This window comes from Zingiber officinale, chromosome 11B, assembly GCF_018446385.1.
Source record: "Zingiber officinale cultivar Zhangliang chromosome 11B, Zo_v1.1, whole genome shotgun sequence".
Classification (NCBI taxonomy): Eukaryota; Viridiplantae; Streptophyta; class Magnoliopsida; order Zingiberales; family Zingiberaceae; genus Zingiber; species Zingiber officinale.
In genome coordinates, this window is record NC_056007.1 from 32,166,781 (window position 1) to 32,187,471 (window position 20,691).

Genomic DNA, 20,691 nt, shown 5'->3' on the forward strand with positions numbered 1-20,691 from the left:
CTTTGGTCTTCCTTCTCAAGTCAAGTCAAACTTGACTCAATCTCTACCATGGTGGATCTAATCCAACCATTTGATTCGAGCCAACTTAATATAATGAATCTAATTCATTAAATTGAATTGATTCAATGAGTCAAAATCTAAATTAGACTCATTTAACACATGAATCAACTTGAGTCGAACTCAAGTTAGCCCAATTAGGATTACTCTTAATCCAATTTGATTCATCAAATGAATCTAATCCTCTTGGTTCATCAAATGAACCTAATCTCCACCTAATTGTCCTAAGTGTGTGACCCTATAGGTTCTTGTAACATTGGCAATGCCCTAAACTCATTTAGGAGCATAAGTAATGAGCGGTATCTAGCAACACATCATTACTACCCAAGTTACAAGAATGTTGAGATCCAACATCACCTTGTGACTACTAATTGTGACTCCTCACAATATGTGACAAATGTCCTTCTATCCTAGACATCTAGATTGATCAATGTGAGGCATAGACCGTGTCATCCTCTAATCAATCTAAATCTTGAACTCCAAGTAGACTCACTCGATCAAATGAGCTCAACATCTAATGTTGACTCATTTGGGCATGGCCATGCACTTAGTGGTCTCACTCTATCAAGAATACCGATGTCGCTCCCGTCATATGGGAGGGATAGATCCCATCTACATCACTCACATCCCTCTACATAATTCGTTATATACCCAGTAATCGCCTTTATAGTCCACCCAATTACGGGTGACGTTTGACGAAACTAAAGTACATAACTCCTTATGTAGGGATCCATGGTGACTTCAGGTCTAAGGACTAATAGTCATACTAATAGCCACATGAGAAAGTATATGACACTCATATAACGATCCATGATACTTTCTCATGGCGGGTCATTCAGTATACATTCTCTAATGCATACCCATGTGTCAGCTTGATATCTCTATATCCATGACTTGTGAGATCAAGTCATCGAGCTGACCTACATGCTAGTCTTATTGTATTAACATTGTCCCTGAATGCTAATACTCGACTAGGAATGATTTTGAGTAGTGTTCCCTATATCATCTCACTATCGATTCAACTAATCGATTGATATAGGTATGAACCTTCTACTCAAGGACGCTATTATACTTAGTCTATTTGGCACTAATATAAATAAGTATAATAACCAAACAAAAGCCTTTATTAATATACAAGAATATGATATACATGAGTCCATACAATCATCAAATGATTGGCTCTAGGGCTCTAACTAACAATAGCAATGCAGGAATGGCTGCCTCCCCACTCACAACAAAAGTAAGCTGTAAGGCATTTTTTAGTGCTAGGAGTGGGAGGTGAGCCAACATGAGTTTTATTAGTCAATATGCAACAAGATAGAAGGACTTATCATCTTCCTAATCATGAAAGCTATTTGGTATACTTAAACTTAGAGCTAGTCTGGTGTGCAGTTTGGTTAACCTTTGGCTAGGAGTTGGAATATTCTAGAGTTAACGAAAAGTGTACAAGCCAATTCCAATATTTTATTGGCAAAAGTTTCTAGGAATTGATATATTCCATTCCTTTAGTTGTATCACCTAGAAGAATCATCAATGCAGGAGTAGGTAGAAAGTTAATTTAGATACTAACATCACTATGCAAGTTATCGAGACTGCAACAAATGGTGAATGCCTCTTCTTACTGTACACAATGCATTAGTAGCTGATTTTGTTTACATGCTTTGTAGTACCATTCGTGCTCTATTCGGCATGAAGATCTACGCATTCTGTTGCTTGAAATAGCTGGTGAGCATCGATAACTCAGATTGCAGATTGAAATAGCGGGTGAGCATCTACGCATTATATTGCTTGAACGTATACCCTTATCGGCTGTTCTATAAAGGATATCCATCGGTATATATGTATTTAATTGTGGATACTTAATATTATTGCCTCTCTTTGTTATCATCTTTTGCTTTGATATATCAATACCTAATATACATCCATGTGTTATCTTGCTAATTGAACATTTTGTGAATTTAGTTATAGGTATTGTCATGGTGTCCTTATAATTTTGTTTTTGTTTGTCTATTAAACTTTGCCTCCGGGAAATAAGCTCGTCGTTTAGTGATTAAATTCGGTTGAGTTAGTAGATGGAGTTTATAGCATGTTGACTGGAATTATGAGCATGTTTTGTATATAAAGACATTTTTCCAGGAACAAAGCATATATCAAATTCTTTGTCTGTTTTCAACATTTGCCTAGACAAGTTCTTGTCATTTTGTCAATCCTGCCTATAACTCAACAAGTCCGCATCCTAAATCAATGTTTAGATGCATTTTCCGTAGGTTTAGTTAATTTCTTATTGCCACGAGTATCTTTTAAGAATATTTTTGACTGATTATTTAGAAACTCAATGGCAAGGTCAATGACATTCATTGATCTAATAGACATGCATAGGCAGAGTAAACTTATTCTATGAATTTAAATCTATGTGCATAAGTTTTCCAATGGATGTTACCAAGACAACTCTAAGTTGGTTAAATTGCTTGTATTGTATTAGTTTATATTGCATTAGTTTGTATTGCATAAGTTACATTCTGAGACTATAAGTTGGTTACATTGCTTGTATTTTATGTAGATTTATATGAATAAATCTAATTCTGGAATTTTGGAAATGAGTGTTGTCCTGGAATTGCTTTATATTAGACCTATGTGAAATCATGGAATTGCTTGTATTGCATAAGTTTGTATTTCATAAGTTAAATTCTGAGACTATAAGTTGGTTATATTGCTTATATTTTATGTAGATTTATATGAATAAATCTAAATCAGAATTCTGGAATTCTGGTATTGACTGTTGTCATTGAATTGCTTTATATTAGAGCTATGTGAAATCTTGGAATTGCTTGTATTGCATAAGTTTGTATTGCATAAGTTAAATTCTAAGATTATAAGTTGGTTATATTGCTTGTATTTTATGTAGATTTATATGAATAAATCTAAATCAGAATTCTGATATTGCCCGTTGTTATGGAATTGTTTTATATTAGAGCTATGTGAAATCCTGGAATTGCTTGTATTGCATAAGTTTTTATTGCTTAAGTTTTATTTCTTAGACCATAAGTTGGTTATATTGCTTGTTTTTTATGTAGATTTATATGAATAAATCTAAATCTGGAATTGATAAGTTTTGTTTAATTTTTTCTGTTGCAAGTACGTAACTCAGTCAATTTGTGTAGCTTGAGACTTTTGATGCAAGGAGTGAGCTTTGTTAAGTTGTAAATTGCCTTGCTAATGTGTAAAAGTCATATGGAGAACAATACTGGAAAACATGTGATTTATACATGGTTTGATACTACTCATCTTGTATATGTGTGGCTACAAGATGAATTATATATGGATGTTTATTTTGGATTTAATGTAGTAAATATTTAGTTTTGTATTGGTGGTTTGCTTATATAAAAATAAAATTGGTTGTTTGGTATTAATGAACATTAAAGACAACAGTCAAAAATGTTGTAAAAACTATGTAAACCACAACGGAATTTTTTTTGTAAAAAGTGATAAAAGACAATGGTTTTATCCGTTGTAAAATATATTAAAATTATATACCACAATAGTTTATAACTGTTGTAAAAAAAGAAAAACGAGTAAATATTATCTATGACAACGGTTTATTTCTGTTGTTGAAATTATCTACCACAACGGTTTTAAAACGTTGTCGTATCCTTCGTAAACAAATTTTGAGCATATAAACAACAACGGATAAAAACCGTTGTCAAATGTCTATAAAGACAACGGATTCAAAACCGTTGTCGTAGGGCTATACATTCTACAACGCCATCAGTTACAATGGTTTTTTGACCCTACGACAACGGATAATATCCGTTGTCGTTTGCAGTTTTTGTTATAGTGGGTGGAGTTGGGGTGTATTAATCACTTAATATAAATAGGGGATTTAAGTGGGGATTTATTATTTTGATCAATAATTTCCATTATCCCTCACCCTCACCCGCCGATCTCTCTCTCTCCCGCACCCTCTCAGCGCACAAGGCCAAGGAAACCTAGGGTTTCATCCCTAGGGTCATAGGAACACCTTCCGGCGACGTCTCCGATACGAGGGCACCCCTCTCCGCGAGAAGAACGCGTAGACGTAAGAAGATCGCCGAAGAGATCTCTTCTCCGGAAAACCTCACTACAAGAAATTTTAGATTTAACCACACCTAATAGACAACAGTTTTTCGAGAAACTATTGTTTTTTTTCCATTTAACAATGGTTTTATTGAAAACCGTTGTTGTTCACCATAATTTTTTTTAAATGACAACGGTTTTTAAAAAACTGTTGTCTAATGTATGTCAAAGACAACGATTTTTAAAAAACTGTTGTCTAATGTATGTCAAAGACAACGGTTTTAAAAAACTGTTATCTTTTAGCATTGCTTACATGATAATATACAACAGTTTTATTAAACTGTTGTCTATTGAATGTTGTTGATCCCAAAAAAATAATAGTTTTTTTTAACTTCACGAAAAAAAACTCACAAACAAAGAGTTTTTTTGTTCGCGTGAGGCTAGGTCACCACTGCCGATTCCCCTTTCCCCTCCTTCCCAACCCGACGCTGATCCTCGCTGCCTATCGACGCTGCGATACTTCTTCTCCCCGCATGCATACATAACCACCAGCCAAGAGTTACTCAACGTCGGCTGAAGCCTCATTGAGTCGTGCCTTGCTCCGATCAACGCCATAGCTGCCGTTGCCGAGCCCTAACTCTTCCCCGATGTCGAAGCCACGAGGAAATCGATCGCGCTAGCACCAAGCGTCCACCGCCGACTAAGGCTCTTCTCCACTGATCACTGGAGTCCATCCGAAGATTTCTCTTCTCCTAGAGTCGCCGACCCTGCATTGGTGGATCTCCGGTTAAGAGGGGTTTGAACCCTAGATGTAACCTCCTGCGGCGCCTTTCTACACATCGCAGCTTCGACGATCGAACCAGGTTTGCTCTAACCGATCTTAACTCTAGTGTTGGCATTGCCCTATTCCTCTGTCCCAGCTCACCGCCACAATAACCTCCCGAGCCCTTGATAATTAGCATTTTGATACATTATTTCTACCCTTAATTTTCATGTTTTAATCCTTTCATATGATTAATTATTGATTTTGTTGGTGCGGGGAGCATCCGACGATCGAACTTGAGTTTTGATAATGGCAAAGGATTCAAAGTTAAGGTTTGTGGTCATCTAACGTGCTGAATAAGTGTTTCAGGAAAGTCCTAGCTGCGGTTAGGCAAAGGGAAAATCCTAAGGGGTGGTAACCTTAGGTCCTAGGGGGCGGTAACCCTAGGTGGAGGAAAACCCTAAGGGGCGGCAACCTTAGGTCCTAGGGGGCGGTAACACTAGGTGAGGGAAAACCCTAAGGGGTGGTAACCTTAGGTCCTAGGGGGCGGTAACCCTAGGTGGAGGAAAACCCTAAGGGGCGGTAACCTTAGGTCCTAGGGGGCGGTAACCCTAGGTGGAGAAAAACCCTAGGGGGCGGTAACCCTAGGTCCTAGGGGGTGGTAACCCTAGGCGGTAAGTCCAGTCGGTCTGGAGGACCGGACTGGCATCAGGTAATCTCTCCTGAGGGGAGTAGGTGAGGACGCGTTCCCCGTAGAGGGAACAGTAGGCGTCGGGTCGACCTAGGGTTTCCGGTTGGGAATCCGAAGTCAGACTCGGACAGTCCGAAAACTGTCAGTTATTCCTTACTGTGTTTTATCATATTCTAACACTGTCTTGCAGGGGATTTTGCTCGGACTAACCTTGTTTTGCAGGTGAGGAACCTGCTGGAAAAAGGTGGTCCGGGCGCCCGGGACCAACTTTTATCCCTGCCGCGACTTCGCCACGTGGAGCATCCTAGTTGGTTGGCCACGTCACACTCCAGGCGCCCGGAACGTCATATAAAAAGAGGGTCGAGGGTGCAGCCAAAGAACATCGAATTCCAAGCTTTCTTTTGTGAAGTGCTGCCAACGAGACGACCTTGAAGTGCTACTACTCGACATCGACAACCCGAAGCTCAGACTCTTCGATCTTTTTGTTGTCTGTATTAATTTACTTATTGCTTTAATTGTAAATCAAATTGTAATCTTTCCGATATATAGTTGTTTCCCACCGAAAGCGGTCAAGGACCGCGGGCCTTCGAGTAGGAGTCGCCATAGGCTCCGAACGAAGTAAAACACCTACGTCTCTGTGTTTGATTTTACTTTCCGCTGCGTTTCTATTCTATGTTTTAAATCGCTAAAATAGCCATGAGCACTATTCACCCCCCCCCCCCTCTAGCGCTTTCGATTCATCAATTGGTATCAGAACATGGTCGCTTTGAATTGGTGCAACCACCATTCAAGCATTTTTCATGGCTTTGTCGTTTATATAGGTTAAAAATATAACCTTACGCCTTTCATTTTTTCCCTCCAAAACTGTTTTTGAAAAATTAATTTTCATCTTTTCACCATTGGTTGGAATTAACAAAATATTGTATTTTCAAAAATTTGTAGTAATATTTTTTTAATAATATTTTATCATTTTTTTCTCAAAATTCCTGAATTACTATTTTTATCTCTCTCTCGTATTACTAATCCAAGACTAAGTCTTGGAACAAGTTTTATTGTGTTTATTTTGCGAGATTGTCTTTCTAAGATGACCCATCAAGAAGGCTACAACACTGCTCGCCCACCGCTCTTCTCCGGAGATAATTTTGGAGATTGGAAGGGTCGAATGGAGGCGTATCTCCAGACTCACTTTGAAGTCTGGATGATCGTCAAAACCGGGCTTCAACTGCCAACTAACGGCGCCGGCAAGCCACTACCGTACGAGAACTGGGACGCAAACCTTATCAAAAAGGTAGAAGCAAACGCAAAAGCAACGTATACACTTCAGTGTGGTTTAACGAATAAGGAGCTGAATCGCGCCGGCCCATTTTCAAGCGCTAAGGAGCTGTGGGAGAATCTGATTGAGCTACACGAAGGTATTCTTGATACGAAAATAGGTAAGCATGTTTTAATAAATAAATTATTTGAGCAGACTAATACTATTCAGGCCGAGGAAGGTGTTGCGTTATTTGCAGGAACAAGCAAGATGAAGAAAGCACTGAAGGCAACATGGTCCGAGTCATCAGATGAATCCGGGTCCGACGAATAAGAACCGACGAGCTTCCTCACTCTACCAGTACAAGCAACCGTGGCGGAAACTGAGTCCGAATATGAGTCAGAAACCAAGAGCGAATCCGAGACTGAGTCTGATCAAAGCCACGAATCCGCATTCGTTTTCGAAGGACCAAAACCCACTGTAAGTTCACTACTCGCAGAATTTCAATTAGATAACTTGCATGAATTATTACCTTACTTAGTAAAAAAGTTGGCTAAATCCAACGTCCGGGTTAAGTCGCTTCAAAAGGAGGTAACAGCCCTTAAGGAAGCGACTGACTCGAGCTCTTTAACTGAGTCAGTTCAAACTGGAAGTTCAACTCAAGTCCAACAACTTGAGGAAGAGAATTCCAATTTGAAAGCTCAAATTAAAGAACTCAAGGACACGTTGGAACGGTTCACCTTGGGCTCCAAGAATCTGGATCTGATTCTTGGAAAACAACGAGCCGTTTACAACAGAACTGGACTTGGATTTAAAACTAAAACAAAATACAAATCATATTTATCGCTAGTTAATAGAAATAATAGAAAAATTGTCCAAGCATGGGTGCCAAAATCCAACTTGGTTAATCAAGTTGGAAATGATCTCTATTGGGTCCCCAAGGATCAAGTCTATTACCTTGATAGACCATATCGAGGCAATGATCCAGGGGGAGCTAATAGAAAAACAATATTAAAAACATAATTCAAATTAATATTCAAAATTAAATTAAAAATTAAAAATTAAATTCAAAATTTAAAATTCGAAATTAATTATTAAAACTTAAAATTCAAATTCAAAATTCGTAATTAAAATTTAAAATTCAAACTCAAAATTCGTAATTAAAATTTAAAATTAAAATTAAAAAATTCAAAATTAATTATTAATCAAATAGTAGGAGGGTCCAGAATAGCTGGCAATTCCGAAATCTATTTTCCCGACAGGGTAACCGAACTTAATCTACCCGAAATGGGTAAACAAGAGTAGATTACCTAGATGGGTAAAAAAAAAGATAGATTAAAAAGGGTTAAATTTTAACTTGAAGCACAGTACTGGTGAAATTTTTGGATGATAGTACGTTGGGAAAACTTGGGCATCGCATGTCTAGGAAGATATGGCTTCGACCTGGTGCATTTGGCCAAGTGGAACTAACCGAAGCTACCCTTAAATGGATCCTAACTAGTTAGACCAAGGTTTAGTATTAAGTTCAATGGGTAGGACTATTTGGAAAACCTCAAAGGCTTGGTTACTTTAATGAGCTCCTTGTGACTCACCATAGCCCAGAAGTTTATCCAAAAAATGCTTACTTGTTTAACCCAAAGCTAAACCTGAATCTAACATAAAGTTAAACTAAACCCTAAAAATTGAACTGACTCATCTCACAACAATTATAGGGTTCCCTGAATGAAAATTTAGATCGGGTGAGATGACTAGGAAATTAAAATTAAAATTAAAATTGACTTAAATCAAGTTAATTCAACTAAATTATTTCAAAAGTATTTCAAAATTATTTTAAAAATCTTTTAAACTCAATTTCAAAATTATTTTAAAATTATTTCAAAAATCTTTTAAACTCAATTTCAAAATTATTTCAAAATTATTTCAAAAATCTTTTAAACTCAATTTCAAAATTATTTCAAAAATCTTTTAAACTCAATTTCAAAATTATTTCAAAATTATTTCAAAAATATTTTAAACTCTATTTAAAAATCAGTTCAAAATCTTTTAAAACTTCTTTTCAAAATTATTTGAAAAATCTCTTCAAAATCAGTTCAAAATCTTTTAAAACTTCTTTTCAAAATTATTTGAAAAATCTCTTCAAAATCAGTTCAAAATCTTTTAAAACTTCCTTTCAAAATTATTTGAAAAATCTCTTCAAAATCAGTTCAAAAATCTTTTAAAACTTCTTTTCAAAATTAATTGAAAAAGCTCTTCAAAATCAGTTCAAAAATCTTTTAAAACTTCTTTTCAAAATTAATTGAAAAATCTCTTCAAAATCAGTTCAAAATCTTTTAAAACTTCTTTTCAAAATTATTTGAAAAATCTCTTCAAAATCAGTTCAAAATCTTTTAAAACTTCTTTTCAAAATTATTTGAAAAATCTCATCAAAATCAGTTCAAAATTTTTAAAAAACTTCTTTTCGAAATTATTTGAAAAATCTTTTCAAAATCAGTCCAAAATCTTCTAAAAATTCTTTTAAAAAATTATTATTTGAAAAATCTTTTCAAAATCTGTTCAAAATCTTTAAAAATTATTTAAAATTCTTTTAAAATTTTTTGAAAAATCATTTCAAAATTATTTTAAAACTTAATTTCAAAACTTAATCATTTCAAAATTATTTTAAAACTTAATTTGAAAAATGATCATTTCAAAATCTTTTGAAAAATCATTTGAAAAATCCCTTGAAAAATTAATTTCAAAATTATTTCAAAAATTATTTGAAAAATTATTTGAAATATCCTCTGAAAAATTAATTTGAAAATCCTTTTCAGAAGTTATTAAATTCTTTGAAATTCTAAACTCAATTAATTTTAAAATTTTTAAAATAATGGTCACCTATTTGGAATTCTAACTGATATTTTCAATGTTGTAAATTAAAGTAAACTCCATCTCACACTCACTCATATGCTAAACATGCTTGTTAATCTAGAATGAGTGAGATGGAAAATTAGGAAAATAATTTTTTAACCTCTCATGCTTGAACTCTTGAACTCAAAAATTTATTAAGACATTAATTAAGGGGGAGTGATTTTGAGTCAGTTTTAAAATTAGTTTTTCTTTAAAAAATTTTGACCTGACCTCAAAATTAAAAACTATTTTTGACATATTTTGAAAATTCAAGCTATTTTTTTTACTTTATAACCTGACCTTTAAAACTAAGCCCTTATGTAAAACCCCTTTAAGCTAAGTACCCAATCAAATCCTCTTTAACTAAACTCAATTAAATTACACTCTAGACTTAGCTATTTGGCAAGATGTTCTCTAGAGGCAATATTAAAATTTAAGCATGCTTGTACTTAAGGGCTCTGATACCTGACCAAAACCTAATCTTGACTCATTCTTGTACTTAAGGGCTCTGATACCTGACCAAAACTAAATCTTGACTCATTCTTGGACCTTAGAGCTCTGATACCTTACTAAAACAAAATTTGTAAATTATTAAACACTAAAGTTAACGCTTCTCCTCTGCCTTAAGTATCTTTGAAATTCATTTCTCTTAAGCAGTTTTTCAAACTTAAAACTTTTTCAAACTTAAAACTTTCAAATCTCTTCTATTTGAAAATTCTTTTTAGAATTTTGTTAGAAAATTATTTAAGTTGAAACTTTTTCGAAAATTCGTTAAGTTGAAATTCTCTTTAAGATGCAATTAACTTCTTTAAGTTGAAAATTTCCTTGAAAATTTTTAAGCTGGAAAAATTTTGAAATCGGAAAATTTCTGAAGTTGATTGAAATTATTTTTGAAACTCCTCAAAATTCACTAAGTTAAAAAGAGTTAAAACCAATTCTAAGATGTTGCTTTTCTCTTAACCCTTTTTTTGCCTCGTACCTAAGTTTTGTCTTGAAAAGTTAAGTCTTTTTTCAAAACTAGCTTATTTTTGATATATGGCAAAGGGGGAGAGTAGAGAAATTCAAAAGAGAACAATAAATCCAAAGGGGAGGTTATATTAAGGGGGAGTTTGTAATGCCATGTCTTTCTTTACATCTTACTGCATATTATTACTTAACTTTGAATTTCAATTGTCATAATCAAAAAGGGGGAGATTGTTGGTGCGGGGAGCATCCGACGATCGAACCTGAGTTTTGATATTGGCAAAGGATTCAAAGTTAAGGTTTGTGGTGATCTAACGTGCTGAATAAGTGTTTCAGGAAAGTCCTAGCTGCGGTTAGGCAAAGGAAAAATCCTAAGAGGTGGTAACCTTAGGTCCTAGGGGGCGGTAACCTTAGGTGGAGGAAAACCCTAAGAGGCGGCAACCTTAGGTCCTAGGGGGCGGTAACCCTAGGTGAGGGTAAACCCTAAGGGGTGGTAACCTTAGGTCCTAGGGGGCGGTAACCCTAGGTGGAGGAAAACCCTAAGGGGCGGTAACCATAGGTGGAGAAAAACACTAGGGGGCGGTAACCCTAGGTCCTAGGGGGTGGTAACCCTAGGCAGTAAGTCCAGTCGCTCTGGAGGACCGGACTGGCATCAGGTAATCTCTCTTGAGGGGAGTAGGTGAGGACGCGTTCCCCGTAGAGGGAACAGTAGGCGTCGGGTCGACCTAGGGTTTCCGGTTGGGAATCCGATGTCAGACTCGGACAGTCCGAATATTGTCAGTTATTCCTTACTGTGTTTTATCAGATTCTAACAATGTCTTGCAGGGGATTTTGCTCGGACTAACCTTGTTTTGCAGGCGAGGAACCTGCTGGAAAAAGGTGGTCCGGGCGCCCGGGATGGATCCGGGCGCCCGGAGGTCCGGGCGCCCGGAACAGGTCCGGGCGCCCGGGACCAACTTTTATCCCTGCCGCGACTTCGCCACGTGGAGCATCCTAGTTGGTTGGCCACGTCACACTCCAGGTGCCCGGAAGGGATCCAGGCGCCCGGAACGTCATATAAAAAGAGGGTCGAGGGTGTAGCCAAAGAACATCGAATTCCAAGCTTTCTTTTGTGAAGTGCTGCCAACGAGACGACCTTGAAGTGCTACTACTCGACATCGACAACCCGAAGCTCAGACTCTTCGATCTTTTTGTTGTCGGTATTAATTTACTTATTGCTTTAATTGTAACTCAAATTGTAATCTTTCCGATATATAGTTATTGCCCACCGAAAGCGGTCAAGGACCGCGGGCCTTCGAGTAGGAGTCGCCATAGGCTCTGAACGAAGTAAAACACCTGCGTCTCTATGTTTGATTTTACTTTCCGCTGCGTTTCTATTCTGTGTTTTAAATCGCTAAAATAGCCACGAGCGCTATTCACCCCCCCCCCCCCCTCTAGCGCTTTCGATCCATTAAATTTTTATCATGTCTATTAAGTTAGATTTATATTATGAGTTTTGTTATAATTCTTCCTATTTTTATGAATTTCTACTTATAATTGTGCACTTTTATTTTCTAGGGATTGAGCTCAAGTTGATCCAAATTGAACCTAAAGACTTGAGTCAATGAGAAGTCCAATCTGAAGAAATTTGAGCCATTGGATCAAATCTGAAGCAAATTAAATGAAAGATTCAGATCTGATTAATTCTAACCATTCATCAAGATCTGGTTGATTTTGGCCAATCTGTGTAGATCTGGCATGATCTGAGCCGCTCATCTTGATCTAGCCATCCGGACCATTCAATGGGTTTCGGTCGAGCTCAAATTTGATCTCAGCCACTCCTTCGGATCTGGGTTGATCAGGACCGTCGGATCATATTTGGGGGAATAAATCCACAAAGCAAGCATTTCTGATGGGGGGCATCGCATCTTCTCCCGTTCGGCTCCTTCTCACGCGACTGCCGTTTCTTCTCCTTCACCGACGGCCGGCGGCCACCTCCACTCAACCACCGCCGCTGGCCGGACACCATCTCCTTCCTTCTTCTATTCACACCGCAGCCAAGGAATTTTACCTCTACCGCTCAGTCTTCTCTCTTTTCGCGACGTCCTCTCTGTTCGCGGCATTTCTTCCTCGCGCGGGCTAGGGTTCGTGACAGATTCAACAGGCGACTTCATTCCTCCGAGTTCTGAGTTCGAGCAGCAACGTCTTCTCCAGATTTGGTCAGCACAACAGACTTCAATTCCAACACTACTTCCTTCATCCGGACCAGATTTGGCTAGTCACAGCTCCACCTTTTCTTCCACAGCAGTCTTCAAGTTCGATCAGCAATTCTTCAACAGATCTAGACAACTTTTGTTTGTTGCAGTTTCTTCACTTGATTCGAATTGATAGTGATGTTTCTTTTAGTTGATTGTTTGATGCTTGTATTGAGTTGTTCTCCCTTGTTTTAGATTTGCACGTACTCATGTCATTTCGATTTATGCTCATAAGGTGTTTGACAAAATGTTTCTTCCAACAGTAGGTTTAAATTCGTGCACTTTATTTCACTTAATGTTTGCTTGTCTTATCTTTTGCAATTGCTATAGGTTTTGTTCTTCATTTGAATGCAATTAGGCTAGGGTAGATTAGCTTTCTTTAATGCTCTAAGTTACATTCCATGCTTAGTTTCATTACATGCTTACTTTATGTTGTCTTTAATTTCCTTGCAATCATAGTTTAAGTTAGACTAGGTTTTCTTATTTCCATCGTCTTTCATTTACTACGTAGGTTCAGTTAATACTTTTCTCTTTCATTCCTTAGTTTAGTTCCGTTAATGGTCCTTTGCTTCTGACTGATTAATATCTTTCTAGTTCCTTTGCTTTTTGAATTTTGGTGTATATGCAAGATCCAATGATTTTAAATCACATTTTCAGATTTGACTTAATGTGTAGTGCCCATCTCCATTCAGTCCCTTAGTAGATCAAGAATATCATGCTATAGAATGTACCTCTTTTTTATTGGAGAAGATGATTCTGTTTCCAATTTGATATCAGGTTCATAAGCAAGGTGTTGCACTTGGAAGATCTGTTGACTTGACAAAGTTTGATGGTTATGACCAATTGATCGAGGAGTTAGATCAGCTATTTGAATTCAAAGGAGAATTGATGGCTCCAAATAAAAATTGGATGATTGTATTTACTGATAATGAGGATGATATGATGCTTGTTGGAGATGACCCTTGGCAGTAAGCATGCTTCTACATTCCTAATGTTCTTCTCTTATGTATATATTGTAATGCCCGCCCTTCCAGGTAGCACTAAGGCCACCCCGGAGGGACGGACGTCACTGAAACATAGACATCAATTTCTAATGCATATGGATTCATGGCAGCGGAAGACTTATTTAAATTTTTATTTCTTTTATCATATGCATTTAGTTTACTTATCATGGCATGTGAATCAAAGCATACTGAACATTTCATCATATCATCATCATTCTAACATGAGTAAAATATCATAAGTGTATGAAATACTAGTTGAAATCATCATCATAAGCATAGGGTCCAACTTAGTTCACATGCACAGCTTAACTAATTATAAGTTCCAAAACTTAAGTAGATCTATCCACCGAGCACTTCCACACACATCCATCACCTTTCCTGCTACTCCCCTTAATTGATCCATTCCTTGCCTTTATCTGCAGTACAAGGAAAACGTGTAGCTATAAGCCAAAGGCTTAGTGAGGTCCTTGCCTACCCATAAATCCTAAAGAAAAACATAACATAACATAACATAACATGTAGAAAAAGCAGAACATAATATATCATATCACATAAGGAGCATAACATATCAAAGTATATCATGTGAGTGTATATCATGATTCATATCACATTCTGTAAGCACATATCATGAAGCCTATCATATCATGTAAACATGTATCATAACTCATACCTGTTCATAAGGGTGCATAAACATAATTTCATAAATATGTGCATGTAGATGCAATATGTATATTTTTAAAACATGTATCATGGAATGCACATATGCATCATGCTTCTTTCAAAACATATAGTATACATACTTGAATATCATATCATCATCATGAGAAGGGCCCTGGCTTGTACCACATGTAAACATAAATGCGCGCAATCCCTAGGACAGGGTAGCTAGCCCCGAACCTACTAGGGATCTAGGTCCGTTCATAGTCCGTCGACCTAGGGGCGTACTGAGGAGCCCATCCCTTAACGAGGTCCGTTCATAGTCCGTCGACCCCGGGGCGCTTATGGAGCCCACCCTTGGTACAAGTCATACAAAGTAAAATATCATGCATATCATATCTCATCATATCATACATGTCATAATTCTTGTCATATCATTAAGAGAGCTCTTGATTCCAACTTAAGGGAAGCATCTCTTTACCATAGCATGAAGAGTGCTCTTGATCCTAACTTAAGGGAAGCAACTCTTTTCCATAACATGAAGAGTGCTCTTGGTCCCAGCTTAAGGGAAGCAACTCTTTAGGCTTTTCTTCTTACATAAGCCATTCATACATGCATTATGAAACATAACATGTTCTTATCATAACATAAAGTATAACATGTCATTTTCATATCATCAAACATGGCATATCATCTCATGAACTTAGCATACATATCATGAACATGGCATATCATATCATGAGTCTAGCATATCATATCATTAACATGGCATATCATGTCATAAGTCTATCATATCATATCATGAACATGGCATATCATATCATAAGACATAGCAATGCAACATATCATAAAGCATATTTTCATCATATCATGAAGCATGAAAGCTTAATCTACTCATATATCAAAGGCTACATATCATGAGAATACATAACATGTTTAGTTAGGTTTAAACTCTTTCCTAACCCAATTAATCCATCTTGGACGAACCACATCAGTAGGTTTCATCCTCATTTCATTCCATATTAAGCATAGAACTTACCCACATAACATGTAAACTTGATCTAAACACATACAAGGCATTATACTTCATGAATAAGCATGTTTGAGTTCAAAACTCTAACCTTAATCCATTTATCTCAATTTGGCCGAAACATATCAGTAGGGTTCTTATATCATTTGGTTCCATATGAAGCATAAAACTTATCCACATAACATGTAAACTTGACCTAAGCACATACAAGGCATTATACTTCATGAATAAGCATGTTTGAGTTCAAAACTCTAACCCTAACCCATTTATTTCAATTTGGACGAAACATATCAGTAGGGTTTCATATCATTTTATTCTATATGAAGCATAAAACTTAAACATATGGCATGCAAATTGGATCTAAGTATATACAAGGCACTATACAAGCATATACAAGGTACTATACTTCATGAATAAGCCTATTAGAGTTCAAAACTTTAACCTTAACCTATTTATCTCAATTTGGCCGAAATATATCAGTAGGGTTTCATATCATTTTATTCCATATGAAGCATACAACTTAAACATATAACATGCAAATTTGATCTAAGCATATACAAGGCACTATACTTCATGAATAAGCCTATTTGAGTTCAAAACTTTAACCTTAACCTATTTATTTCAATTTGGCCGAAACATATCAGTAGGGTTTCATATCATTTTATTCCATATGAAGCATACAACTTAAACATATAACATGCAAATTTGATCTAAGCATATACAAGGCACTATACAAGCATATACAAGGCATTATACTTCATGAATAAGCCTATTTGAGTTCAAAACTTTAACCCTAACCTATTTATCTCAACTTGGCCGAAACATATCAGTAGGGTTTCATATCATTTTATTCCATATGAAGCATAAAACTTAACCATATAACATGCAAACTTAATCTAAGTATATACAAGGCATTGTACAAGCACATACAAGTCACCATACTTCATGAATGAGACTATTTGAATTCAAAATTCTAACCCTAAATTATTTATCTAAATTTTGGCTGAAACATATCAGTAGGGTTTCATGATTTTTCATTCCATATCAAGCATAAAAAATTAAGTTATCCACATATAAAATTTCCTACATCATAAAAGAGTACAACTACTATGGTTTCTATGCAAAATTCTTGACCTAAGGCCTATAAGTCATGTTGGCCGAAACATATGTATAGAAATCTCCTTGTTTTTGTCACAACATGAAGAATGAGAACTTAACTATCAACACATAAAATTCACATATCATATAAGTATGAAATCAAGCATGTTCTCACAAGAAAAAGAACCTAGCCTTAACCCTCTTTTGTCTCTTGGCCGAAATATTCATAGTGAGGGTTTAGATTTCTTTTTTTTTTATAAAACATAACTTGAAACTTGTTGACCCTAAAAGATCATCCATCAAAACCCACAAGAAAATTTTACGGTTTTGAAAACTCTTGAAAAAAAAACTTAACGATCAATTCGACAACAACTTGTACTGTAGTGAGGGGAATACTCACATCCTTCGCTAAATTCTCTAAGGAGGGAACCTTGCTTGTGAATCCTTCCTAGAGGAGAGCTTCCTTGCTCCTTGGTCTCGGCAAGAGGATGAGAGGGAGAGAGAGAGGTCACGGTGAGGGAGAGTAGGAGGAGAATGAGAGCAAATGACAACTCATCTTTAATTTCCTCCTTTTATTCATTATGAGAGGAGGAAGGAAAATATATTTTTCTTCCTCCTTTCTTTTACTCTCTTCATAATTAAGAGAAAAGTCTAGATACATCCCTTCTTGGTGAGTAAGAAGGGAATATTCTAGAGCATCTCTTCATTAGAGAGGGAGAAGACAACTCTCACTTCTCCATCTAAGAGAAGAGTCTTTTCTTCTTACATTTAATTATGGTTTCCCTCTCTTTCCTAACAATAATTTCTCTTGGTCTAGTGGTTATCTTATTCAGGCATCTAATGAGAGATCTAGAGTTCAAGTCCTAGACCTTATGTATTTTTATTTCTATTTTATTTGTTTAAGTGTTCGGCTAGGAGCAAAATTCAACTAAAGCATATATATATTTTTCTTTATTCATGATAGAATATTCTAGAATTTTGCTAAGGACCCTATGGGTGTTACATATATATCTTCCATTTTCTATGTATAAAGTGGATATGTTGACAACTGGTGTTGTATAATTTTCTGCAGGAAATTTTGTGCTATGGTCCGTCAGATTTTTATATACCCAAAAGAGGAGGTCCAGAAGATGGATTCAAGTACCTTGAACCCAAAAAATGAAGATTGTCCTAATATGAAAGAGAATGTCAAGGAAACAAAAGGCAGTCAATCTGCATCATCATCTAATTCAAAAAACTCATAGGCTTATGTAAGTAGGAATCTCTTTTTGTTTAATATAAATTATCGTGATAATCATTTTATCCCATCATTTCCCAGGTTATTGAGATGTTTTATTTGAAAACTATGATAGGTTAGGTCCTTCTCCATTAATTCGACATTTGAAAGATAACTCCAACAGTTAATCCCCGAGTACTTCATACTCATATTACAGCTAGTCAAGTATTTATGCAACATGTTATCTGTCAATGAAAATTAAACTGCATCCTTTGCAAGAAAGACTGACAACTAGAAAAATAGTTCAATATCGCTACTAGTATTTCATGTTTGGAAATTGATTTAAGCGAGAAGTTTGCAGGCTGACGACATCTTTGCCATGTGCAATTCAATCTTTGTAGGATCTTGAAGCACAAACAAAGTGATTGTTTGTGCTTTATCTAAGTGATTGTTTGAACAGTTTTATAGCATGCATCTTGACAATTAATATAATTTTGAAGATCACTATCAAGGAAGAATGTTCAAAGGAAAGTAAAGGCTAAGGAGAAGATCACGTAATTAACTACACGGGTAGGTTTCCGTAAGAATTCAACTTTTTCTTGATCTATTCTTATGTAGTCCATGGTACACATTAAAGATTTCACTGTAGCTTATTTTCAGTATTCTAACATGTAAATTAATACACTTCTATGGATCCTCCAAACAATCTAAGTTGTGATGGATTGATATCCCTTTATGTTCCAAACCTTTGTTTTTTTTTTGGAGCTTGTAATTTTCATTGCAAACAATCCATATGGTGTATGAATTACATTCAGTCCAGTATAAACTTAGCACTTTCGCTTCAGAGGCAATTTATGGGTTTTATTCTACAATCATGTTTACTAATTGATCAGATTGATTAAGAAGGGTGTTGGAGTAGCTTGGTAAATTTGTTTTGCTAGGTTATGATAAATTAGCATTCAGCAGAAAATTTTATAATTTTCACAACAGAAAATTTTATGTTATTTGCCTACTACCAATGCAGTTTAATTGATTTATAGCATAAATTATAGAAAATTGGTAAACTGGCTGGACCTGCACTTTAAGGAAGACAAGGTACTTATAATGTCATAAATTATAGATTCTGCTTTCTTAAATTCATGCGTATTAATATTGTACACTGCTTCTTACATTCTTCCTAAACTTAGTTTCTACATTCTAGTATCATTTGTAGTCTTGCCAAGTAAACCTTATATGAAGAACATAATATTGAAGTTGGCATAAATATGTTTGGAAAAGAGTAGTAGAATTTGGCCTTGAGCAAACATATAATAAATGGAATGATACTGCATTCTAATTCTGTTATATCTTGCAAATTTAAGTGTGTCGCCCTCCACCTGTAGGCTTTTACATACTTGCTCTTTCTTGTTTGCATTGTTCATCTCGCCAATAGTTCTCTTAGAACATCAAGAACTATTAGGCTTTTTGATTTGCAGCTTAAGCCAAATCTTGGCCAAGAGAAAGATCCGATGGCAGGAATTATGGATTTGATGAAGGTGATCTATCTATCCTCTATGCTTCTCTATTGCCCTCTGAGTTGTTGTATTCAAACTCGGATAGTGATTTTAATATATTTTCAGAACATGTATGAAGAAGGCGATGATGAGATGAAGCGGACGATTGCCAAAGCCTAGTCTGATGCAAGATCTGGAAAAATGACTGATCCACTAAAAAATTACCCATGAAAATAGGAGCACGAGGATGGTTTTATCTTTAACCATTCCAGCACATCTTTGTTTATTCAGCTGACAACATGAACTTTGACTGTTGAACTCGTTTTAGCTTTTTCATTATGCTATAAATCGTTTATTTGTTGAACTCTCATTATAACTTCCACAACAAAATTTTTTATGTTATTTACCTACTACCAATGCAGTTTAACTGATTTTACATTGACTGAACAAGGTTGATTTTATTTAGGTATCAAACTCTCCCATTTGTTTTAGATATTACATGTCTTGTTTGTTAATTTCTCCAAACCATTATTTCTCAATTTGTTAACAAGGAAACTCATGTTAGCATAGTCATGATCAGAGCCTAATTATAGTTTACAATTATCTGAGTGTTATTGATTAACTATTCTGTCCTTTCTTCTGGTTCTTTTTTTTTAAAATTTGTGCACTCATTTAGATGGTTTATTATTCTTGTTGTGATGAATTCAGGTCTAGTGAAAATACTGAAGAAGTATGACAAGAGAACAGGAGCACTTATCAGGCAGCCCTTCATCGAAAAGGTGCTGCAGCAGCCATTCTTTACAACTGATCTCCTATACAAACTCGTGAAGGAGTGTGTGGCTATGCTCGACCACCTCTTCCCCAGCAACAACCTGTCAATTTCAGCAGAATGCGACGGACAAAATGGAGTGCCACAGCCAGCACAATCAGGTGGGAGGGTTCCGGAGTTGGAGGAGATTAAATATATGCAGAGCTTATACATGAAGAGCACCGTAACAGCGCTGCGGTCCTTGAAACAGATTAGGAGCACAAGTTCAACAGTCAAAACAGATTAGAAAATCTCGTGTTATATTGTTCTACCTTTGTTTTAATAGTGTTATCATTTTGTTGGTTGCTTATGAAATTTTATTGGTTGCTTATGAAATTTCTTCAGAATGTTATAGATATTATTTTTGAATGTTAGAAAATTATATATTAAATTTTATTTTGAAATTTAGTAATTGAATGATTTATAATATTGGAAAATTGTGTATTAATTTTTTTTATTTTTTATCTAAAAAAGACAACGGTTTTT

The 20,691-nt window shown here is 35.8% G+C and overlaps 1 protein-coding gene and 1 long non-coding RNA gene across 2 annotated transcripts; both read left to right on the top strand.

Moving 5' to 3' along the window:
* Positions 1-18,957: 18,957 nt before the first annotated feature.
* LOC122035239 lies at positions 18,958-19,763 on the top strand. Its single transcript, XR_006126939.1, has 3 exons — positions 18,958-18,999; positions 19,380-19,439; positions 19,524-19,763. It is a non-coding gene; the product is annotated as an uncharacterized LOC122035239 (long non-coding RNA).
* Positions 19,764-20,095: 332 nt separating this feature from the next.
* On the top strand, positions 20,096-20,477 carry LOC122033870 (SPX domain-containing protein 1-like). Its single transcript, XM_042593026.1, has one exon. It carries the CDS (start codon positions 20,096-20,098, stop codon positions 20,450-20,452), a length of 357 nt encoding a protein of 118 aa, XP_042448960.1. The 3' UTR covers positions 20,453-20,477.
* Positions 20,478-20,691: the final 214 nt, after the last annotated feature.